Raw genomic sequence first — 19,339 nt, forward strand, 5'->3', positions numbered from 1 at the left:
AACACACTAGGGGACTTTATAAAACGCTATGCTTTTCTATTTCAAATTGTTCCATCCTCGAAAAGATTTTTTACTAAGAATACTCCAATCTTTTCTGTTCTATCTCTCTCTTAGTTTACAATTTTGATTCAAAACTCATGTCATTCACTAACAAGGCTATTGGTAGGGGAAGACGGCGTATTGAAACGAGATGATTGAGAAACAGAGTAAAACCTACTGACAAAGCAAACAGTATGATCAGCAGCAACTCAAACCAAAATATGCAAAACTATTAAAGCAACACTTCATAAAGTAGAGAACCATATTGATATTATACATATATAGATGAAGCTACAAATTAATATACAGTTACATTAAAATCTTCTTCACCCTTACACTGGTTTTGTAGGTTAGATATCTCGCTATACACACACATATATATATAGATATCTCAGCTTGCTTCTTCTATATATATATATATATGTGCTATTATCCACAGAGGGGCAGTATCTGAGAAGAGACTGAAGGCTCGACCTTCTTCCCTCTGCCTCGACCAACTCCTCCAGCGTTTAAACCGAAACAAATATCGAGATATAGATATATTGATACATACATATGTGTATAAAACATCCTCTCAACTCGCTATTCCACATTTTCTAATATGATGATTCGATGAATTTATGTGCCTGGTCCACAGATGCCTTACCTCTGGTGACCCAATTTCGAGCCATGGCTTTGCCGGCCCACTAAAATGCACGATGGCTGCAGTTTCCAGGATCTGCTTGTCTACTAGTGGATACCGGTACCCTAGACCGGCTATGTGCCACGACTGATCAATGGCTTGGACGTGATTTTCGAATGCAAGTAAGGCCGGTGGAAGTGCTCCCGGATGCCATAGTTCGAAACCAGAATTGAGGCTCTGCAAAACAAAGAGGTTAGGAAAAAGGAAGTAACATTAACACCAACTAAATAATGATCTAAGTATAAAAAATGGAGCATACTCACAAGTTTAAGCCACTGATGATACACTGCAGTGATATTGCTCTTCCTCCATCTTTGCAGATCAAAAACATTTACCCCACAAAGCCATACACAGCGATTTTCGTCTAAAATGGACGATATGATTGGATTCGTGAAGTTGAAATAATCCTTGTACTTTCGTCCAGGACAGCAGTCAGTTCCACACCATGAATCAACAACTGCAGCCACAACTTTCAGGTTGAGATCTAAGTCCCACAGGGGTGATAAGTCATGTTGTACTACGACATCATCATCCAGGAACACAACTTTGTTCAGATCTGGAAACAGCTGTAAGATACACTGATATGAGAAAATGGACATAAGATTATACTCACAAACAGTAATTTATTGGAAAAATTACCTCGGGTAGATAGACACGGAGGTGATTCAAGAGGGAGACAGAGCTGGGACTTAGGACATCTAGCTTGTGGTAATTTCCATTCCCATATTCAAGATCCTCTGTCTTCAGACTTCGGTAATTGTGATTCCAGATCTGATGATGAATTTCTAGCATCTCCTTAACAGCTACATTCACCTCATGAGGCCAATCATATTCATGCAAGCCCTTGACTTCAACAACTGCAGAGCCAATTGAGTTTACTGAAAACCATGCATGCATTGAAGTGTATGTCTTCTTATCAGTCACCACATGGAAGACCAATTTTTCGGGATTCCTTGATGTGTTGAGAGTGGAGGAGATAACCACACAGGCAGCAAGGATGTTGTCAGTTAAAAGAACAACATGATGAAAAGAAGTGTCTGTGAGGCGGTGAATGTATTGAGGCAAAGGTATTCGAGAGCGTGCTGCAGCATTCACAGCATATTCCTCGGCCATTTCAAGTGACAGGCAGTGGAGGCTCTTGGGTACACCACGAGCAGCTAAATGCCAGTACATAGATTCGTGCCACTGAGCAGTTTTTACAATGTGTTCCATCTTTGCAATCTGCGATGAGATAAAGAGTTAATGTGCAAGTCCATCAAATAGACTAGAGACGATTAATGCCACAGACTTGGTCATGTTCACAATGCTATATCAAAAAGCTTCAGAAGTCAAAATAATAAGAGGCTGTTGAGTGCTGTTAAAGGAGTAGCATAATTTTATGGTAATGTGGTTCTTATCATATTGGGAATCAGACGATCAGTAAATCAGAATTTAGGTATGAGATTAAATATATAACAGTTTCTACCATCCCCTTCTGCAAGCTTAGTATGTTGTTCCAGATGAGAAAAAAGGTATGAATCTAATCCATTGTGTCATTCATATCAGTTGATACTTAAGTACAAGTTTTGACGATTACATGAGCAGATTTTCTCTTCAATATCTGGCTGCCTTATAATTAATAATTACTCCATGTAACAATGATTTGACTACATACATACATCTAAAGCTTTTCTCTGTTGTGAAGAAAGTTTACAAAATGCTTTTTCACATATGCAGTGATGCAAAAGATAACTGCACAATTTATTTGAATGAAAATGAAATGGAACCAACCTCAGTTAGAACACCATCACCCAACTTTCACTTATTTATAGTTGGTATATTATCTCAAAATGAAACAATATATTCTATATCAGGGATGGTTGGCACTTTTCTTCACATTGTGGACATATAACAAGCACCAAAAAGAGTAGGCATTGAAGTGACAGAACATAATATTCAAAGCTTTTATCTTTAGCCAGCAACAAAATTTATGATCTCACATGTTGCCAATTATATTGCAGATGAAAGAAGTGTACCTCTCCAAGAAAAACAAAACAAAACAAGTTGAAGTGAAAGAAGAGCACATGTGAGTTACTACCATGCTACCGACTCATCGATGAAGTATAATTACATCACAGTCATCAAGCCATTTGTATCATAAATATCACATGTTATAACAAAAACAGAAACTGATATTACAAAATTCTCAGTCCACACCCAATTTGTCCTTTCATCTCATCATCGCCCGTCACTAGTATCAATTTTTATGTCTAGCAAGAAAACTCACAAGAACTAAAGAGGGATGAATGACTAAAGATTCATTATAGATAAAATTTGGTGTACTTGACTCAAAACAAAAACAGGAAACGAAAGAAATGCCAAAATTTAAAAAGCACACAGATAATAAGTTAAAAGTGAATAAAATAGTAGTAGTACACTAGCAAATTAGTGAATTACCATGGCCTTGGTCTTGAAAGCGAAGGCTTTTATGTCCTGTCTGTTTATAGTCATATCCTTTACAAGATCCTTGAATGAAACTGGGTCAGAATTTGAACCCTCAACTGTAATAATTCCACCACCATTCTCGCTACCACTTGCCTCCAGCAAGGCCCTCGTCAGCTCTTCTCTGAGCTTTTTTGACATTATTAAAGCAGAGTATTGTAAGCAAAAAGCCAAATAGGAACAAAATCATGCATTTCATTCACATGCATTTTTGCTTTATGGCGTAAATGTCTACGTACGTTGTACAAAAGCCTATAATCATGGCAGCCACCAATCATAGTGGAAGTGGGCTACACAGTAATTCTTGCACTAGTGGCTCGTCAAGGCTTTTTCTTCCTGGATAAAGTCATAGGCTAGGTACTAGAGATCCTCTATTGGACTAGATCATGACAAAATCATAAAAATACATGAAGATAAGGCAATCTTCAAAATTCATACTACTCCCTCCTATCCTTGGCATTCTTTTTTGCACGGAGTTTAAGAATAGTATGTTAAATGGATGGTGAAAAAGTAAGATAGAATAAAATAAGAGAGATGAAGAGAGAATAAAGTAAAAGGGAATATTACTTTTTGCCAAAAAATAGAAATGACTCAATTAACTTGGAACTTACGGAAATAGAAAAATGACTCTATTAACATGGAACGGAGCTACAAAATAATATCTCATTTTATCATCTAAGAAAGTCCAAATGTCTCGTAGTTTTTCTATTTTGAATAAGTGAATTTTAAACTCTATTAAATTATTATACTAATATTATATTATAAAATTAATATATACTGTATAACTCTAGTTAAAATAGACTTTAAATACTACTACTACTAGTTAGTTATTAAAATTTGAAGGGGGTAAATCAAATCAAACTCAAAATCAATGTGAAATCAAGTGGTCTGTGGCACTAAAGCATGCCATGTGTTGATGAAAGAAAATGGTGAAGCTGATTGCCGACAGTCCTCAGAAAGCGCTCATCCACTAGTCCTGCTCCTTTCCAGCTACTTATTCAATCACTCACTAAATTTGTTTACTAGGAGTATACTATTTTCAAACAAATAACAATATTAATAATAATTCAATAATTTGTTTATTGTTCAAAAGATAGATTTTTAATCTTGTCGATTCTCGTTATAAAATCCATTAAATGTTTGCAACATACTATTCATTATGTCCATAAACCCCCAAAATAGAACTTGTGTATTTAATATTTTATCCAACTACTTAAAATTACCATCAACAGAGAACCAAATGTGAACTTACCAAGGCACCGTCACTCCCGCCAAAAAACCGCCATGTCAGACAACCTGCAGCTTAACACGACTGATGTTACAATTTTACCCTTACGAGATCACAAAAATTTACAACATTGCCATACACGGAGAAATCGGAGTGAGAATGCGTAAAAAAGAAATTACCAATAGGGGAAGAACAGAGCGCAGCCGATTCAAGCACGAGAAGAGCAGTCCTAACAAGAAGAAAGGGCAAAAGTAGGCCGGCGAACAGCCTAATCGTGCGGTGCGACAATCGGCGTTTACCCGCCGCCGGCAGTGAGTTCTTCCACTTCATCCCCCGCCAAACACCTCCGCGTCCGGCGACGGCGGACGCGGCTAGTCTCTTAATCCCGATCGCCGATACGTATACCTTCATATCGCGGTCTCCGATTTCCGCTTCTTCTTCAGAAAGGATTTCATCGCACAGATCAGCTTCGGCTTTGGATCTCAATGATTTGCACCTATCGAAGCAAGAGGCGGTGCCAGCTTAAGCAAAGCATCTTATTCTAAATTGATTGGACAATCGAAATGAAACCTACCTCTGCTTGAAGCAATTGATCAGTGAATATCTGCTTTAATGGAGCTCTGCACTGAAGTTCATGAATATGCTTCAATAGGCTATTGTATCTCAATGCGTGTATATATGTATGTGTAGAGATAGAGAGTTTATGCTTATACGAGTAAGTAATCTGCTTGGATTTGTGAATGAATCGAAATCACGACGCACCCGTTGTACTGTAAATATAGCATAAGCTGATTTGCCTTTTTACTCACTCTTGCTGCGTGATGTGAATATATACTTGTGTGTGCTTTTGTGTGTGTGAAAGTACAAGTACATTATTTATTTATTTTTTTATAAAAATTTTGGGGGGTTGGGGTTTGTGGGGTTGGGGGGGCAAGAAGCAATGCCGCGTTGTACAGAATGCTGAGGAATAAATATACAGTGCATATAATTTTGATATGAGTAATATATATAAATATTTTAAATTTCATAATTTATGTTGGTATCTAAAATCCCAAAATTTGAGAGTAATAAACTTTGCTTGATGTATTGTCCACATTATTGATTAGAGTTAATGAGTTGTGAAAAACGTTTTGGACAAATGAAAATTGAGTATTTTTAAGAAATGGAAGGAATAATAATGTTCTTCAATTTTTGATTTGGAGATTTTAGCTTCTTAACTAAATCGCAACAAATTGAAAATTTATATTGAAAGCTAATATTATCATATTAAAAGATTGTGTGTGTATAATTCAAGAATTAATTAAATTTTAGGTATCTGTATCAATATGTAGCCATAATTGGAGATAAGAATATTTGAGTAATGTGAATTAGTGACATCACAACACTTGACTTTTGTGCTAGTAGGCATCGTACAATACTGACGGTGATCTTAGACGCGTTATATGTAGGCATCCAAGACAAAGTTTCTTAATAATGATAACATTAAACTATACTCCATCCGTCCTACTAAAATAACACGTTTCTTAGTCATTATAAAATTTAAAAAGTTAAATATTAGTTAATGTGGTTAATTGGATAAAGGAATAGTGGGTGTAAATACTCCCTCCGTTTTTTAAATATAGAAACATTTGAAACGGCACGAGTTTTAATGCACAATTTAGTAAATTAAGAGAGAGGAAGAAAAAAATTGATAAAGTAAAAGAGATGGAGAGAAAAAAATAATAGGATTAATGTTAGTGGATTATGAGGTCTACTTTATTAGTGGTATTGGTAAATAAATTAATGTATAGGGGTGTAAATACTTTCTAAAATAGAAAGTTTGAAAGTTGTTATTTTTAAGGAACAGACTAAAATGGAAAGAGTTGCTATTGTTAAAATACGGAGGGAGTATTAGTGAGAGAGAAATAGAGTTAAAATTTTAATCAAGAGAAAAAATTGATTGAGTAGATTAATTGAAGAAATAAGGTTATCAAAAATAAAAATGTGTCATCTTAGTTGGAATGAAGGAAGTACTATTCGAGCTTGAAGATTAACCACCTCAGAGTTACACCAACACATTGGTTTTTCTTTTCTCTACATTGCCTAAACCAATACTTTCTACATCCTCATATCACTCCGTATGTTCATCTTTCCTTTATAATTTGTCCTCATTATAATATTCAATCACATTTTTCATTCCACTTTATCACACAAAACTATTCCGCCTAAAATCTCATGCTATTCAAGAATGTAGACATCGTGAATGAGAGGGGGAGTACTCTACCACGAAAAGAAAATGTGTGAATTTAAATGAGAAGGATCAAGTACTTTCTATAATATTTTATGGTAAATTTGATTACAAAGATCATGAAATTAGATTTTATTGTAAATTTTTCATGGCTTTGATTTCATTTTGGAGAAAAATCAAACTCGTGGAAGATTCGTCACAAGACCTAAGTAATAATTTTGCGACCAAATTCATGATTCACGGAAAGTAACAAATTTCAGCTAATGTTTATGATTTTAGGGGCAAATAATATTGCCTCACATAGTCATATCTATGTTTCTAGCATGACATTCATATGAGACCTGAGAAAAGGACCGTAAGCATCATTCTTATCATGAATAATCTATTATTTGGTTAGGATTGAGAGATTGACTCCAATGATTAATAGTCGAGTAAAAAATCCATTAAATTTATTTTAGTGTTGTAATGTTTTCTATTCCACTTATATGTATTACATTCCAATTTTCATTTTACAAAATTGAAAGAAAATGGGTATATAAAAAAATTCTTAATAATATCAAGTGTCATATTCATATTTTATCTTATAAGTGTAAGGTGTTAACAAGTAAGGGACATAGGCATGTGATGTGACTTGTGAGCATGATATGATCATAGTGTGGAAAAAAGGTGCAAATGAAATTCTATCATCTCGTTATTGGTGTCTCATATCTCAATGGAGAATTAGGTATGGTTATGCTATGATGTGTGTCTTCATCACAACTTGGTTTAAGGCCATCACAAAAATTGGAAAGGACTACACTACTTACATATTCATTTTCACATTATTTTGTACTAATTATATTTGTATAATAGTACTACTATTTTGTTTTAGATAACGTACTTTTCCCTTATCTTATATGTTCTATAATGTCCATTTATATTTACACAAAAACTATTGGAACTTGGAAGTAGCTAGGTGACATATTTATATTTTCAAGAATAAATGGAATGGAGTGGTTGAAAGAATGCAATTAAAATAGAAGCTTATCTATCTTTAGACTTGCAGCTTCGAACATTAATCGTTCTATGTCAACACACGCACATCTCCATAAATGATATTCATTATTTCACAATCTCGCTTGTCACACGGTGTTCCACATATAAATTTATAATTGCACTATAACATTAATTCGAGCTAAGGCTTTATTACTATTACACAATTAATGCTTAATTATAACAAAATATTGTCATTTTAGAAAGTTATATACCATGATTATGGAATATCTAGATTAAAAAATTATTATTTTGCTTGGTTATCTTAAAATATGGGGAGTACTATGGTTATTTATATTTTTACTTTTATTAATCATAATGTAATGTTTTTTATTTTATAATATAGTATAATAAAAAAGTGAAATTATTAGTAAGATATTGTGACACATAAGATCCCACTTGCCATTTACATGGATGGACGTATAAGGTTTAATACTAGTATAGTCAGCATCGACTAGTAGACGCAGTTAATTAACTATAAATAATTAATATAAATAATATTGATTCTACGTTAGGGTGTCCACTATGGGGAGCACGCGGCTATAGCCGCGAGTTGGGGCGGCGGGAGGGCTATAGTGGAGAAGTTGTCCGCCCGCGGGGCGGACACCGAAATGGGGGCGGTAGGGGGAGGACGGGCTTCAGCCGACTCCGGGGCGAGGACGCGGCGAAATGGGGGGGAACGCGGCTATAGGCGCGGCGCCTATAGTGGCGGCACCGACCGTCGCGGCTATAGCCGATTTTTTTTTTTTACATTTCAATTCACCTATAAATACACCCCACTCCATTCATTATTTTCACACAATTCCAACTCTACATCTATAAAAATTTCTCTCACTACAATGAATATTTGATCCAACGCTTCGCTGATATGCGCAGGACCACATCACATAACACACTGCATGCCGATTTGATTGAAGAAGTGTGGGCACGTAGGGGAGGTGGTGGCGCAGTGTAAACATGTTAGTGATTTGTACTAGATTAAATGTAGTGTATAATTTTAATTTTAATTTTAATTTTAATTTAGTGTCTAATTTTAATTTTAATTTTAATTCTAATTCTAATTCTAATTCTGCTTCGTATAGTCGTGTTCTTCTAATTACGTATAGCCCGATAAATTTGTTCATAATTACTTGAAACATTATAAAATGAAAGTTGATTATAAAATTTGGGGGCTATTGGAGGTGTCCACTATAGTGGCGGACACTAAATTTTAGAGCTATGACAACAAAACTGGGGCAATGGACAAAAACTAGGGTGAGACTATTGGGCGTGTCCGCCTTATACTGGACAATCTTACGGATACATAACATAATTAGTTAACTTCAAATAAAATCTCATTAATTACAAAAAGGGCCACCGTGCAGATGGATTTTTTTGTGGATAAGGTATATCATATTTTTGTTGAATCATTTTTTTTGGATGGTGGGTGTATTATTGAGCAAAGATGGAGCAGATATTCAACCTTCTTTGACAACAAAGTCCCATTCCCAAATCACTATATGATATGGAAACATGACTTATTATTCGAAAATAATACCAAAAAAAAATTCAGAATCTCAAAAATCTGGCCGTTTTTTTACCGTTTTCTGGATATTTTTTTTATTTTTTTTATTTTTATTATCCCCAAAATCATCTAAGAATACACACATTCATCATCCATTTTTCACATCAAATCATCTCTCATTCATCTCTCATTCATATTTTTTAATACAACTTATATCTACATTTTCCTCTCTCACTCAAACCCTCAAATGGATTTCACTCATCTCATTGCGGAAGCGGAGCGCGAAGAACAAGAATACTATGAACAACATCGTGCCGCCTATGAAGCCTATGTCGCAGCGAATACCCCCACCCCTCCTCCTCAACCAACTACATCAACTCGCCGATACATCCATCGTGACCGGGAGGGAGCCAACGAAAGGCTCGTAGCCGACTATTTTACCTACCAGCCGTGGTTTTCGGAAGATTACTTTCGGCGCCGTTTTCGCATGTCAAAACGCTTGTTTTTGCGTATTGTCAACACATTGTCGGCCCATGGTGAATACTTTCAAACAAGTACAGACGCAACCGGTCGGCAAAGTCTCTCGGCGTTGCAGAAGTGTACGTGTGTCATCCGACAACTTGCTACTGGGCAAACGGCTGACCTCTTCGACGAGTATTTGCATGTCGGTGAGTCCACTGGAATCCTTTGCCTTAAAAATTTTTGCGAGGACGTTCGTTCAGCTTTCGGGGATGAATTCCTTCGTGCACCCACCACCGATGATTGCCAACGGTTGCTTCGTCTTCACGAAATAGTCCATGGTTTTCCCGGTATGCTTGACAGCATTGACTGCATGCATTGGAGGTGGAAGAATTGCCCGACTGCTTGGAGGGGGCAACACTTAAGCGGCCACAAAGGCAGCGGCCCAACACTTATCCTTGAAGCGGTCGTCGACTACCACCTATATATTTGGCATGCATATTTCGGTGTTGCCGGATTCAACAACGACTTGAACGTGCTCTATTCTTCACCACTCTTCAATAATGTGTTGAATGGTGTAGCACCGGCGATCGACTACACCGTCAACGGAAATACATACCACATGGGTTACTATCTCGCCTATGGTATCTACCCAAGGTGGTCGACTTTCGTGAAGACGCTTAGCAACCCGCAAGACCCGAGACAGGTTCTTTTTGCGCAGCGTCAAGAGTCCGCTCGTAAATACGTCGAAAGAGCTTTTGGGGTCCTTCAAGCCCGATTCAACATTGTGAAGGCCCCGTCTCGGCTGTGCCACTTGAAAAATATCACCGACATCATGTACACGTGTATTATTTTGCACAACATGATTATAGCCGACGAAGGACCGAGGGCGGCTAGCTTTTACGAGGAGGATGAAGCTAGAAGCTCAACCGCGAGGTCTCCCCCACGCCGAGGTGTGCATACGACGGTGGGTGAGAGGATCGAAACAAGACACACAATGGGCGATACCCGAACCCACGTTGAGCTACAAGAAGACCTAATCAAACACGTTTGGGCAAAATTCGGCCACGAGTAGTGGATTTTTTAATTTTATGAATTTAATTATGTAATTTTTAATTTTTAGGATTTAAATTATGTAATTTTTAATTTTTAAGACTTTAATTATGAAAATTTTAATTTTTAGGATTTTAATTATGTAATTTTTAATTTTTTTGTAATTTGTAATATTATGCCGGTTATTTTTTAATGCATTTTAATATTGTGGAAATGTTTTTATTTAAATTGAATAATAGAATGGTGGGATCCTTGAGCTTGTCCTTGCGAAAGAACACAGATGTTAGTGTTGTGCTCTTGCTTAAGAGCAGGGAGTAAAAGTGGGTCCGGACTCACATCCGTGCTCGTTGGTAGCACGGATGTGGATGCTCTAATATGACCGCAACCTAATGAGGATGTATTCATAAAAATAAATAAAATATATTAAATGCTATAGTGAAAAATGTTACTCCGAAAAAAGTATCTTTGAAATACCATGTATACCACGCACTATTATTCTCTGTTGTTGTGGTATAAAAATGTTCCAACCATAAAAATGGTGAGCCAAGAAATCAGTAGAGCAGGTCACACAAGAGAAGTTCAGCTAAACAATAATTAAAATGGCCTAAATTTGCAAAATCATCCAACACTTAGAGACACCATCGAAATAGATAGAATAAGAAAATTCAATATATAAACATAAAATATAATAGTTGTTTGTGATAAATTAGAATGAAAAAAGTAATTGAATATTTTAATGATGAGAGAGGAGGGAGAGATTTAATTACAAATATAGAAAATAGAAATCTAAACATGACAAACTAAAAAAAGAAAAATGGATATCATGAATAGGACAGAGTATTGTTGAACTCATATTGGAGTTGCATAGTTGGAACATAATATTATTTAAACATAATCCAAGCCTTACACGACCCCTCAAACTGCCAACCCCAAAAGTAGCCAAAGAAAAAGGCATATATTTTCTTATTTCTTGCCTACTTTAATTTAAATCGAGAACATGGTATTTGGGCCCTCTATAATGATATTTATTTGGGCCCTCTATATTGTATCTTCACAATTTATTAATAACAAATTAAATCGTCACTTTATCAAAGCTTCAAACATTTTCAGTGTATAGATATTTATAACTACTAGTATTAAGAATTTGGACAAACAGCTGAATGCTATTATGATATTATCAAACACTTACTTAAATCAAATCAAATCAAATCAATATAGCGAATAATTTGGAATACCTTAGAATATTTCATTTTATAAAATACTATGGTAGTTTATACGTATTTTATTTGTAATAAGTTTAAGTTAAGAAGTTATTTTTGGTTGTATTTATCTTAAATTAGTAATTCGAGGTAAAAGGAGAACATGTAGCTGGAATCAAGGTAGACGAAAATATCTATCAACAATATTTCATCCCGATCTGCAAGGTTTTAATTCTTCTAATTGAAATTATAAATTATAGTTCTAGTCAACTAATTTGATTTCGTTTTCAGTTTTATTTTGCTATTCCAATGATTTGACCTTTTTTGCTCTAAATTTGGTAGTGAATTGACAATTTGAGCACCTTTCGGCGTAGGTATTGTAGAGCTACTATTGCCAATTCGTTTTCAGTTTCATGTGATTGATTGATTGATTGATTTAGTGACGAGGAAATGATGCTATGATCTGTGTTGGTTTGGCTGTGAAGTTAAAATGGCCAAGAGTTAGCTTCCTGCGTTTCTTTTGTTTCAAATATTTTCATTGTTTTTAGGATGTTTAATGTAGAAATATTGGTGTTTTGTAGCCATGTATGGATGGATTGTAGAGCTGGTATTGTAGATTTCGTTTTGAGTTTGTGTGATTGATTTAATTTAACGAGGATATGATATGATCTGTGATGGTTTAATTGTGAAGTTAAAATGGTTCGAAGTTGGCTATCTGCATTTCTTTTGTTTGAAATGGTTTCATGTTTTTAGGATGTTTAATGGAAATATTGGCGTTTTGCAGCCATGTATGGATGGATTTTAGAGCTTGTGTTGCTGATTTCGTTTTAAGTTTTGTGTTATCGGTTTAATTTAACTAGGATGAGATATGATCTGTGTTGGTTCGGTATGATTTATGAAGTTAAAATGGCTCAAAGTTGGCTTTCTGTGTTTCTTTTGTTTTGCATGTTTTCATGGTTTTAGGATGTTTAATGTCGAAAATTTGGTGTTTTGCAGCTATGTTTGGACAGAGAAATAGATTATTGAAGCATTCGAGGGGAACTAAAAAGATTGAGTCTCCAGTTTTCTTTGCATTGCTGATTTTGGTGATAGTTGCATTGGTGCTTTTCTTTGGAAAGAATGGTGATAAGTCCACTTTGATGATGCCTGATCTTGATAGCCAAAAATGGAATAGCTTTGACTCATTGGTTCGATTAAATCCAACTGTGGAATCGAGGAATGGGACTGATTTAATCTGGCAGATTCCTGACTCACCAAAGGGTGTTCTCTTCTTGGCTCATGGATGCAGCGGTAGAGCAGCTAATTTTTGGGATAAATCACCTAAGTGTCCGAATTGTGTTGGTTTACCTGAAGAGAGGCTCATTGTGCTTCATGCTCTGGCTAGAAAATTTGCTGTATTTGCCATATCGAGTAAAGGTGTATGCTGGTCGCTAGGGGAGGAGCGGGGGATCATTAAAAGTATGATCCGGTGGTGGATTTCTGAGCAAAAGTTAGACAAGCTGCCTGTGTATGCAATGGGTGCCTCCTCTGGTGGATACTTTGTCTCTGCTCTCGCCGCAGAGTTTCAGTTTCGAGCTATTGCTGTGATGATCGCTGAAGGGGTGTATAGTCATTTGGATATAACAAAGAAGTATCCAGCTACACTCTTTGTGCACATGCCCAAAGATGAAAAACGAAGCCGGAAAATAGAGAAATATCTAGTAGTGATGAGGGAGAAGGGTATAGATGTTGCAGAAATTAAATGCATGGAATTCCCTTTGACACCTCAATTTTTTTCCAACAGAATTCCTGGTCTCACTCGTAATTTGTCAGTGAAGTTATTTAATATTTTCCAGGATAAGGGCTTTATTGACGAGAACGGTTACATGAGGGATGATGGGCGTGTGATACCATGGAAAACAGCAATTGAGGAGAGAAACATTTTTCTCCCAAAGAAGTCATTGGTCAATCACATTCAGGAAGAAATGAATCTTGCATATGCTTATCATGAAATGACTAGCTTGCAGTCTGAGGAAATCCTTGACTGGTTTGAATCTCATAAGAGATGAAGAGCAATCAATCTGATTTATTACCAGTTTCTGTTTCCTCTTCCGGCAAAAGTGATTGCAGTTTGGATCACCCGATTTGAAAAGAGATGCTTGCAGGCGCTATACTAAAGAGGAACTCAAAGCTTGGAAGTGCAACGCATAAATCTGGCAGATTTAATCAGTCTACCAATTTTGTTTAGTTGTGCAAGCCGGAGCTGTGCATATTGTATCTCACATAGTTGAATGAGAGTCGTCCAACATCAGGCGCTATATGTAATTGGCTGCTGTCAATGACATTTTTTCTTCTTGAATTATGCATGGAGATTTGTACAATTGACTTGTCGAAAAGCACATTCGTATGGTCGGTCAATTAGCATATAATTTTGTGATCACCATGCATTGGCAATCTTTTAAAAGTCACTACTTATTATTTAATGAGTTTTGCTGCATTTGTTTTTTACTATGATACCTCTTTTGAGCCATGAAGATGATAATGATATGAATAAACCGAGTATACATGCCTATGCATACATCGTGGTTTTGGGATTTCTTCATATTTCTTAGGGATTGCAGACGTGCAGATATTTCTTTCTTTGGCAGAAGGCTCGCAAGGAATTCCCCAAGAAATTACTTCTTATCTGTCATAAACCTCAAAGTTTTCTTTAATCTGTTAGTTTCAACCGGTTTTCCGTTGCAGGATATAATGATGAGGTCGAGAATTGAAAATCTGGATGCCTCGTGCAGGCTAACAAGTCAATGTGATCATCCAGATCCCAGGTCCAAATTAGGTGATGTTACATCACTGATCCTGGCTTCTACTATTACTGTATGAAAATTTGACCAAATCCTACCAACTTAACTATGTAGCCTGAAGGCTGAATTTATTTTAAGCTCTTAGCACAACATTTAGAACTGGATTTACCACTTGCAGAATGATTTATATTTACACCTTAACTCAGCAGATGTAGATCTGACCAAGTATCACAGATGAATACTGAATAGTGAACACTATTATGATATTACTACCGGGTGGATGTATCTGTTTTTCGAATTTATTATAGATCTTGTAACAGAACACGTGACACTGCTATGGCCATTTCTAATGCATCAAAGTGAACGTGTTCTCTATTTATTGCATCTGTTTGCAGTTTGCAGTTTGAACATGACCATTACAAGAATTCAATGCTTTACATCTACTAAAAAAGTAGGAGGATGTTTAGCAATCCTTATTTTTTGCCTAGCTAATGAAGAACGTGAAGCGGGGTTAATTTTATTTTGTTTGCGACTTGATTTGGCTTTTGCTAGAATTTAGCTATTGAAGAATCCACAAGTAGTTAACAAGGCTGAAAGTTAGGATATACGGTATCTAAAATCAACTGGTTGTTTTTGTGAGCTTTTTTGGACTTAAAATCTTTCTATCCTTTTCAAACTCGTGTAGTTTGATTCGAGCCCTTAATCTCTACCAGTTGATCTGACTAGCATAGCGTTGAACCAAACCGGAGAAGTTGGTTAGTTGCTCAATTATCACTTGTAAGTTATAACAATTCACAACCACTAAGAATGAATCATCCAATATAATCAGTTGCTTCATAAACTGTTGGTCAAATTATATTTGTGCTTGATCAGGTTTATGTGGTTTTTTGTGGACCATATGATGCATTTGTCATTTATTTATATTCATCTCTTGCTAGAGTATTTATTAATCAGTAGGAGTATATATCAAGGCTGGATTTAGTAATTTAATGTAATAAACGAAAGTGCTATTCTGTCTGTTCCTAAGCATCTTTGTTGTTTGCCATAAAACAATAGTCAATAGGTAGTAGTTCTTCTCTCAGATTCCACAAATTGAGTAAAAATCATTGAAAAATGGCATGCTTAGGAAACAGCACACCACCACATAAACAAATTATCACTAGAATATTAAAAATAAGAAACCATGACATGATTTTCTAACATTACAGTGAAATAAACATGATAAGAATACCACCCTAAACCACCTCAAAACAAGTAAAAAACCAAACTGAGCAGTAGTAGCACACTTCAAGCTCTGGGCCTCATTCTCCCCTCATTAGCCATCTTGAAGAGCTGTGCCTGAGCTCCCGCGGCCCTGTTTGAGCTCAGCCCTCTAATGAAACTGTCTCTGACCTGGTTTGTGGTGTAGGGGAACCTCGTGTGCGCCACGGAGTTCAGCAGAGCAGCCGTGCCTTCCCTGTAGAGAGCTCCAACTCCATCTGTGCGAGTGTTCGAGAGCGCCTCGAGCAAGTTCATGTTTGCCCCAGGAATAGGTGGGGTTCCAGTACCTGTACCTATACCTGTACCAGTACCAGCACCGGCACCGGTTCCAGAGCCACCTCCGAACGCGCCTCCCACGGTTCCGAGCCAGCCAAACAAGCCCCAAATTAGCTGAGGGTGGTTCCTCCAGTAGCTGCAGATTTGTCAAAGTGCAAAACAGTGAGTGATAATAAATTGATAATGCAAGATTTTAGTAATGTAAGTAACATAGTTCTCTTCTCCTTACTTGCAGGTGAAAGGTGGGGAGTTGGGATCGAACGAGAACGGAGGCGATGGCACGGTGATGCCAGGCGTGGTCGGGGTCCCCGGGTCGATGGGAGTGCTCGGTGGTGTCCCATACGTTGGCGTGGGAGTCGAGGGCGTGGGTGTGTAAGGCGTGGTGGGAGTCCGGGCGGTGGGGGGAGGGGAATGGTAGTATCCTCCCCCTCCGGAAGGCGGTGAAGTGTGGTGGTGGCTCGGGGGGGTGCCACAGTTGGCAGGCGGCGTGCTTACGTGGGGAGGTGTTCTGTGGACGGGTGGCGTGCTGTATGGCGGGGTGGTCACTGCGACAAGACAATACAAATGTTAGTTACCTCACGAGAGCTTCGATATATACAGAGAAATATAATGTTGTTTACCTGCAGGCGGAGGTGTGCTCGGGTCGGGAGTGTAGTAGTTCTTCTGGTCCTCGAAGTATTCAGCTGAAGAAACAAACGAAAGAACAGTGAAAGCAGCAAAGAGCAATGTCGCTCTCCTGGACTCCATTTTTGCAGAGATGAGACAACGAAGAGGAAGAGGAAGACGAAGACGAGAGAGTGGGAGTTGGGGAAGATGAGGATGATCAGAGGGGAGGGAGCGTTGTATTTAAAGGGGAAATCAGAAGGAAGTAAATAGAAACAGGTAAGCAAGTATGTGGTTAGTTGAGTTGTGCATTTAAACTCTCATTTAAATTTCACACTGCATTAGATATATATACATATACATGTGTGTGTGTGTATCATGAGCTCAGAGCAACTCTCCATTTTTATAAACATATATCAACATTTGCATGACTATGAACAGACCTTCCTCATCCAGTTTTCAAGATTGAAACCATTATTTTGAGCTAACTATCCCATACATTTATTACATGCTTTCCTCTGACCCTGCCTCCTGTTTTCAAGCCCTCCACTTTAGGTCATTCTTGCTTTGTTATTTTTTACCTCTGCGAACACACATTAATGGATAATTTAGCATTTGTGTTTTGACTTCAAAATCATGATTTATATGGTTAGGATTTTTAAACTCTAGTTAGGAATATAATAAACCGTTCTCAGGATGAAAGCATTGTAAATTCGGTTTATTTGGGCTTAATTTTGTGCCCTGTGAATTTTGGGTGCTTGGGTTTGGCCTAAAAATCTTAGGTGGGAGTACGTGAACAATATAGGTCTGATCCGGATTTGTGGCATGTGATCTAAGTACCCTAGGTAACACGAATTTAGTACCTATTTCCCGGCCTTTTTCTTATTTAAAAATCTACACGTTGAATAAAATGGATTAATTATGATAGTGATTAGGGGGTTAATGATAGGTGTTGGACCAGGCTAGGTAGATGCAATACCACAACGTTGTTTGATGGTGTTACTAAATTAATGTGCACGTTCCATTTTTGTGTCACAAAACTTTTATTCTTGATTGAAGTCGGCATGTGTCAACGTTCACAAGTTTTTCCCATGCATATTAATTATGTTTGTAAAGTTTATCTTGTATTCTTCATTTTCTTGAATATGAAGAAAATGAAAATTATTTGCTATATGGGCATTGCTTGGATTTGTTTTGTTGCAAGATCGATACACATGCTGATTAGGCATGATTTTATGAAATTATCCCAACATTGTAGTTGGAGATATCTCGGGTGCCAACCCAATATGCCCAAGACCAAAAAAATTAAATTTGAAAATAAAAAATAAAATCAAAATAAAACAGTTGCACATGAAAATTAGAATTGAATCACAGTAAAGGCAGTGGCAGAGAAGTAGTTGAAAGGGCTGAAAAAATGATGAAATTGCACTGCCACATTAAATTTGAATAATAAATGAGGTCCATCACCTAAAACATTACTATTAATAAAAGAATATTTGTGGCCTTTTTGACAACACTTTTTTATGTAAATTGCATAACTCTGGTAAGAGAGAGAGATGAAATTTTGGATATTGATTGAATTGAGCTGTCTATTCAATAATAACATAATTGGGGTAAGTTGATGCTGGTGTGAGCTTTAATTGTTTTATTATTGAAAGTTTCTACTTAGTGTATAAAATCATTTAATTATATTTGTAAAACTGTTGAGTGCATAAAATAATTTCATTTTAATTGTGATATGAGATTAAAGATAGAGGCCTGTGTGCCTAGCCCTAGACTCTAGTGGTGAAGCTTTTATTACTATTTCATTTACAGTTGAAGTGTGTTGGTTTGCAAAGTAAATGGTGAATTTAATTTACTTAGTAAATGCATGTACGTTGATACTGATGCCCAATATAAATACCTATCTCTCTCACGCGGTTTCAGGCTTCATATTGTTGAACAAAATATTCGATCCGAATCAAGTTGAAATAAAAAAAAATCTGGTTTGATTTTTTTATTTCTATTCAATTCATCTTTTAAGTTTTTGACAAATTTCAGTTTTTTAATCAGTTCGATTCGATTCACATAAAAAATATTATATGAATAATTATCATCTAAATTATAACATTCATTGATTTCGGGTCTATACCAAATTTTGAAAGAGAATCATTCCAAAATTTTCTCAGTTATCATATGATGGTCTAAATTGAAAGTAATATGATAAAGTCAAAATATGATGAGACTACAAAATCTATTTCTATTTTATTAAGATGGCAATTGTTTGGATATGCTAATTAAATTATAATATTATTATTATTTATTTTTTTTGCAAATTCTAAAAATACTTTAATTTTTATTTTTTTAAATATATTTGTGTAATTTTGGTTTTTTCTATTCGAATTGATTTTTGTGGTTCAAAGTTTTCTTTTCGATTTCTCGAATAATTCAATTCAGCTCGATTTTATTTTTAGGGTTTCAATTTGATTCAGTTTGGACAAAAAACTGAACCAAAAAGAGAATACTCACCCTTATAA

General features: G+C 36.3%; 3 protein-coding genes across 9 annotated transcripts; 1 reads left to right on the forward strand and 2 right to left on the reverse strand.

The window, feature by feature from the left end:
- Nucleotides 1–292: 292 nt before the first annotated feature.
- Nucleotides 293–5,238, reverse strand: LOC121743785 (probable galacturonosyltransferase 15). Of its 3 annotated transcripts, none has more exons than XM_042137154.1 (8): nt 5,193–5,238; nt 5,005–5,055; nt 4,610–4,926; nt 4,455–4,498; nt 3,158–3,331; nt 1,361–1,942; nt 985–1,287; nt 293–898 (listed from the first exon to the last, which is right to left on the reverse strand). In XM_042137154.1, the coding sequence occupies exons 3-8, from the start codon at nt 4,839–4,841 to the stop codon at nt 614–616; spliced, it is 1,620 nt and encodes a 539-aa protein (XP_041993088.1). In that variant the 5' UTR covers nt 4,842–4,926; nt 5,005–5,055; nt 5,193–5,238; the 3' UTR covers nt 293–613. The 3 variants fall into 3 exon arrangements, with proteins under 3 accessions (XP_041993088.1, XP_041993087.1, XP_041993089.1); XM_042137153.1 differs by having other exon boundaries at nt 5,144–5,216; XM_042137155.1 differs by lacking the exons at nt 4,455–4,498; nt 4,610–4,926; nt 5,005–5,055; nt 5,193–5,238 and adding an exon at nt 3,442–4,435 and having other exon boundaries at nt 3,158–3,326.
- A 6,645-nt stretch (nt 5,239–11,883) lies between these two features.
- LOC121745466 lies at nt 11,884–14,307 on the forward strand. Of its 5 annotated transcripts, none has more exons than XM_042139392.1 (2): nt 11,884–12,084; nt 12,901–14,307. In XM_042139392.1, exon 2 carries the CDS (start codon nt 12,903–12,905, stop codon nt 13,950–13,952), a length of 1,050 nt encoding a protein of 349 aa, XP_041995326.1. In that variant the 5' UTR covers nt 11,884–12,084; nt 12,901–12,902; the 3' UTR covers nt 13,953–14,307. The 5 variants fall into 5 exon arrangements, with proteins under 5 accessions (XP_041995326.1, XP_041995324.1, XP_041995325.1 ...); XM_042139390.1 differs by having other exon boundaries at nt 11,885–12,129; XM_042139391.1 differs by lacking the exon at nt 11,884–12,084 and adding an exon at nt 12,146–12,278.
- A 1,460-nt stretch (nt 14,308–15,767) lies between these two features.
- LOC121743374 (protodermal factor 1-like) lies at nt 15,768–17,120 on the reverse strand. The gene is made up of 3 exons (XM_042136665.1): nt 16,841–17,120; nt 16,450–16,765; nt 15,768–16,356 (listed from the first exon to the last, which is right to left on the reverse strand). The coding sequence occupies exons 1-3, from the start codon at nt 16,965–16,967 to the stop codon at nt 15,972–15,974; spliced, it is 828 nt and encodes a 275-aa protein (XP_041992599.1). The 5' UTR covers nt 16,968–17,120; the 3' UTR covers nt 15,768–15,971.
- Nucleotides 17,121–19,339: the final 2,219 nt, after the last annotated feature.

This window comes from Salvia splendens, chromosome 8, assembly GCF_004379255.2.
Source record: "Salvia splendens isolate huo1 chromosome 8, SspV2, whole genome shotgun sequence".
NCBI classification, from domain to species: Eukaryota; Viridiplantae; Streptophyta; class Magnoliopsida; order Lamiales; family Lamiaceae; genus Salvia; species Salvia splendens.